The sequence below is a fragment of the Octopus bimaculoides genome, chromosome 23 (genome assembly GCF_001194135.2).
Source record: "Octopus bimaculoides isolate UCB-OBI-ISO-001 chromosome 23, ASM119413v2, whole genome shotgun sequence".
In the NCBI taxonomy this organism is placed as follows: domain Eukaryota; kingdom Metazoa; phylum Mollusca; class Cephalopoda; order Octopoda; family Octopodidae; genus Octopus; species Octopus bimaculoides.
Genome location: NC_069003.1, coordinates 30,724,747 through 30,730,719, shown reverse-complemented (window position 1 = coordinate 30,730,719; position 5,973 = coordinate 30,724,747). Strand labels below are relative to the sequence as shown.

General features: G+C 37.6%; 1 protein-coding gene across 4 annotated transcripts in view; it reads left to right on the top strand.

Moving 5' to 3' along the window:
- LOC106870412 (otoferlin) overlaps positions 1-5,973 on the top strand; it is a 360,495-nt gene that overhangs the window by 278,383 nt on the left and 76,139 nt on the right. For all 4 annotated transcript variants that reach the window (XM_014916475.2, XM_014916474.2, XM_014916476.2 and 1 more), the window contains one exon: positions 2,442-2,632. In XM_014916475.2, the coding sequence (XP_014771961.1) occupies positions 2,442-2,632 (191 nt within the window). The remainder of the gene's footprint in view (positions 1-2,441; positions 2,633-5,973) is intronic.

Sequence of the window (5,973 nt, the reverse complement as noted above, 5' to 3'; positions counted from 1 at the left end):
CATCCCCGAAAGAAATGCATTTCTTAAAAATTCTCTTTTAAGGAATTCTGCATTCTGCTTCCAAATTCTGTTCTGCCATCATGCAGGTTTTGCTTCATTTTTGTGTGTGAAAGTGGGTGCATACATGTGTGTGTGTTCACGTGTATGCGAATGTGTATGACTGTGTGTGTGTATGTGTGTATGTGAATGCGTATGAGTGAGTGTGTATGTGTGAAAGTGAATGTGTGTGTGTGTGTGTGTGTGTGTGTGTGTGAAAGTGTGTGCATGTGTGTGTGCGCGTGTGAGTTTGTGTATGCATGTATGTGAATGTGTATGAGTGTGTGTGTGAAAGTGTGTGCATGCGTGTGTGTGTGCACATGTGTGTGTGTGTGAGTTTGTGTGTGTGTATGAAAGTGTGGGCATGCATGTGTGTGTGTGCATGTATGCATGCGAGTTTATGTAAGTTTGTATGCGAATGTGTATGAGTGTGTGTGTGTGTGTGCATGTGTGAAAGTTTGTGCCTGTGTGTGAGTTTGTGTATGCATGAGTGTGTGCATGAATTTGTGCATGTGTGTGTGTGTGAGTGTGATTAGTGTATGTATGTGTGTATGTACATGCATGTGTGAGTGTGTATGTGTATGAGTGAGATAGAATGTGCATGTCTGTTTGTATTCATGTGTGTGTGTAGGTGTGTATACGTTTATATGTAAATGTTCCAGTCTTCTTAATATAATGTAACAATCCAACAAAAAATCCTCTCATAAAGTCACTTATCCTGCTGGAAGAAGGTGGTGATTGACAAACAGACACACAAACACATACACACACATATATATATATATATATATATACGTATACGACGAGCTTCTTTCAGTTTCCATCTACCAAATCCATTCACAAGGCTTTGATTGGTCTGAAGCTATAGTAGAAGACACTTGCCCAATGTGCCACGCAGTGGGACTGAACCCGGGACCATGTGGTTGGTAAGCAAGCTACTTACCACACAGCCACTCCTGCACCTATAGGGTAAACACATATTGTAAATACTCAGACACCACCACTATCTTCCCAAATCCTGTTGCATTTCACATGGAATTTTTGGTCCTCCAAAGTTATCTTGGTGTATAAGTCAATTTGGCCATTTTGGCTGCAAATTTCGGTCTGAAAAATTCGATTTGTATGCTGGAGAGTATAATATGTTTTTTGCATCATCTGTATATGTCCATTTTGGTAAGTTTTTATGAATAAATAGCATCTCAGATTAGCAGAAACTGTTAGTTCCGGTTGCAGGCATTATTTTTCAGATGGCTGAACAGGGATGCCAGAAAGCAAAGCCCTGAGGCATTATTCAAAAGTCTCAGGGGAAACTTTAGTTTAATTCAGTATGCATTTTAGGGGACTGTTATGTAATTGTGGGTGTTTAGAAGCTAAACTGTTGATGAATATTTTCCTGATGTTAGATTTTGGGTTGTAGCATGGGATAGTAATTCAAATTACCCCTCTTCATTTGTGTATATAAATATATAAAGGTCGAAAAGGAACACATGAGTTGATATATATATATATGGAAAAAAAGTCAAGGTAGAAAATGCTAAAATAATTTTATAAAAAACATTTCAGTACCGGTTTTGGTCATTGAGACTTTTTCAAATGTAAGTATGGAAAACAATTAAATTTTGGAAAAACTACATGAAAAGTTTTTAAAAAGAATATTTGCATAGTATTCAAATACAAGGGGAATTTTCCTTGTTACTGCTTGTTTTTGTCTCTCTTGTTTACTCTCATGAGTTTGAGGTCGAGTAAACAAGAGAGACAGAGACAAGCAGAAACAAGGAAGATGCCGCTTGTATTTGAATACTATGCAAATATTCTTTTAAAACAACTTTTCTTTTCATTTTTCCAAAATTTCATTGTTTTCCATACTTACAGTTGAAAAAGTCTCCAGCAAGCTAACTTACCCCACAGCCACTCAAGGCACATCAACATGTAAGATGCCAGAAAATGGCTAGGTACAAACACATAGAACTCACAGTGAAATAAAACATGGCAGACTTCAAGTGCTAGTAGGATACCATAGATACGCAAGTACCAAAACCAATTTGTAGCCATCAGTCTGTCTTACCAGTGGATCCTTGGTGCGACATGACCATAAAATGGCAAACACAAATGGTGTTTAAAATCTTGACAGCTGTTTCAGTGGAATTCTATTTAATGTAGTTGTAAAAGATTATATCATAATGTATAATCCACCGTCATCGGATAAAACTTTAACCCTTTTCATGTATATGTATGTAAAGAAAAAAACTTCATTTTGCTTTTATTTATTAATGCTTTCATTAATATTGAATCAATTTTTTACCTGATTATACAATGGAGTTGGTAGCATATGTCTACAGTAGGGGGCGCTTGATATCATTAGTTTTTTTTTTTTTTCTTATGTCCTTTCTTTTATTTCTTCACAGGTCTCTGACAGGAGAGGGAAATTTCAATTGGAGATTCATATTCCCTTTTGATTACCTCTTAGCTGAGGAGAAAATCGTTATCTCACGGAAGGAAACCCTGTTTTCCTGGGACGAAACAGAGACCAAAATTCCTGCTCGTTTAAACCTGCAAGTATGGGATGCTGATCATTTCTCTGCTGATGACTTCCTTGGTAAGTTATCTTTTACAAGTTAACCTTTCCCATCGTTTGTTCATTTATTTTTTTTTCCCAAGGCTTGCTTGGGTAAGACAGGTCTTCTCTACCATGGAGTATTGCTACTTGATGTGATCCTTTACCATGGGGACCGACCTTCTGAGGTTGAGTTTCACCATTTCGACCCTAGCTTTCTTTTGCAGGTTCCTTTCACCTGGATCATGCTGTTCTTATTTTTTACCCAGCTTTTATCTTCCTTCCGTACCACATATATTTATGTACCACAAGTTGATATGTATCTAATGTCCATATCTGCCTCATGTTCATAGTTACTTCATGTCTCTCTGTACCACATGTCCACATGAACTGCATGTCATTGTGTACCATATGTCCTTATGTACCTCATGCCCATATGTACTTATTGTCCATAAGTACCTCATTTCCATATGTACCATTTGCCCATATGTACCACATGTCCATATGTACCTTATCTCCATATGTACCACATCTCCATATGTACTACATGTCCATATGTACCACTTGTCTATATGTACCTCATTTCCATATGTACCACACATCCATATGTACCTCATTTCCACATGCACCACGTGTCCATATGTCCTCTGAGCAGGTATCGCCATGACAACTTTCTCTGTCATGGTCAATGCAATGATCACACACTACACACCTTCCTTCCAAGCACTGCTGTAAACAGTGGAAGTAAGCTAGAATGTTAAAACTTAGTGTGCATGCACAGCAGAGCTCATGGTCAATCTGTTCCAAGCGGCTTCATTCTGCATGCTTCAGCTTCATTACTATGGCAACAGTCCAGATACTTATTGATCAGACCATGTGTATGTGTGTGTGGTGTGTGTATGGTATGTGTATGTGTGTATGTATATATATATATGTGTGTGTCTGTGTGTGTGCATATATATATATATATATATATATATATATATATATATATATATATATAAATATATATATATATATATATATACAGGTATGTTGATTCAGACAGGAAAAATAGAACTCAAAATATGAGTATATGTATATTTTTATTAATATTTAACAGAAGTAACAGAGTGACCCAAGTTTTGTGCATTTGCACTTATGCATACACATATACGCAGGCACTATGACATACATATATATATAAGCATATTTATATATGTATATAGTTATATGTACGTATGTGTATATGCATGTGTATATATTTATGTGCGTATATATATATATGTGTGTGTGTGTGTGTGTGTGTGTGTGTGAATAGATGCGTATAGAGAAATATACACATACACAGGCAAACACATATATGTATATGAACATGTATATGTGGTGTGTGTACATGAGTCTGAGTGTGTGTATATGTGTGTGTGTATGTATGTGGATGCACACACATACATACACACACACACACACACACACACACACACACACAAACACATAGCCTCAGCAAAATGGTAACATAATTACTTACCTCACATCATCTAAGGTATGCTGCAAATAGCAAATTTCTTTTCCTCTTGTTTTTCTCATTCCGATAAGGTGTGTGAGTGTATGTGTGTGTGTGTCTGTGTGTGCATGGAGACATAGCTATGTGGGTAAGAGGTTTGCTTTGCAACCAGACGGTTTCAGTTCAATCCCAACGTCTGGAACATTGGACAAATGTCTTCTACGATAGCTATGAGCTGACCAAAGCTGTCTGAGTGGATCTGATTGATGGAAACTGAAAGAAGCTTGCGTGTGTGTGTGTGTATGTGTGTGTGTGTATGTGTGTGTATATGTGCATGTGTGAGTGTATGTGTTTGTATGTGTGCATGTGTGTGTGTCTGTGTGTGTGTACATGTGTGTGTGTACATGTGTGAGTATATATGTGCATGTGTGTGTATGTATATGTGTGTGCATGTATGCATTTGTGTGTGTATGTTCATGTGCATGGCTCAATGGTTAGAGCATCGAGCTTACGATCGTGAGGTTGTGAGTTCAAATCCCAGACTGGGCTGCATGTTGTGTTCTTGAGCAAGACACTTTATTTCATGTTGCTCCAATTCACTCACCTGTAGAAATGAGTTGCGACGTCACTGGTGCCAACCTGTATCGGCCCCTTTGCCTTTCCCTTGGATAACATCAGTGGTGCGGAGAGGGGAGGCTGGTATGTATGGGTGATTGCTGGTCTTCCATAAACAAACCAACCTTGCCCGGACTTGTGCCTCAGAGGGTAACTTTCTACGTACAACCCCATGGTCGTTCATAATCAATATTTCTGTTCTTACAACCGTAATTGTCCTACTAACTCGAATTGGTTGTTTTATTTTCGAAATTCGTATTGCCATTCTTCAAGGTTATATTTCCTTTTTCTCTGCAATGGAGGCTCATGAAATCCTGTAGAAAATATAATTAGCAAACATTTCAGATTCAGGGTTTGATGCCATAGTAAATTTGGTACCACGGTACCCTCAGATTGAATCTAAACTAGAAGTTGATAAGATGCTGGAAGGATTCCAGTTTATTTATGTTTTAGCTCCAGCCGCCATGGAAATGTGCCTGCTACCTCGGCAGAAGATATCATCATGATCAGTGTCTTCTGTGGCATTATTGTCATCATCATCATCGTCGTCGTCGTCGTCGTTGTCATTGTCATCACCACCATCGCCATCATCATCGTCAAAATCGTCATCTCCAACGACAATAACAACCACCGCCTCTTCTATCACAGCCATCCCCACCACTACCATCATCACTGTCATCATCATCACAACCACCACCACCACCATCAACAGCATTCTCATCATCATCAGAATCATCATATCGTCATCATCATAATATCATCCCTTATCATCATCACACTCATCATAATCCTCTTTATCACATTCATTGTAATGATGATAATGATAATAATAATAATAATAATAATAATAATAATAGCCAACGCCATCATCTTCACTATCATCATCATTGTCCTCACCACCACCACCACCATCAACGTCTGTGCAGTCTGCAGTGGCAGCAGTTGTGGCGACATCATCATTATTATTATATTACCAAAGCCAGTGAGGCATATATGAAGCATATCATGCTTATTGCTGGATTCATCATCATCATCAGCATCGTCATCATCAGCATCGTCATCATCAGCATTGTCATCATCATCATCATCAACATCATCATATTCATCATTGTCATCGTCATCCTCACCATCATCATCATCATCATCACATCATATTTATCATCATCATCGTCATCATCATCATCATCATTAAGTAATCATTATTAATTATTCCATGTATGAAAGGAAAGAGAAAAATATATGTATGTATATATATATATATATATATATATATATATATATATAT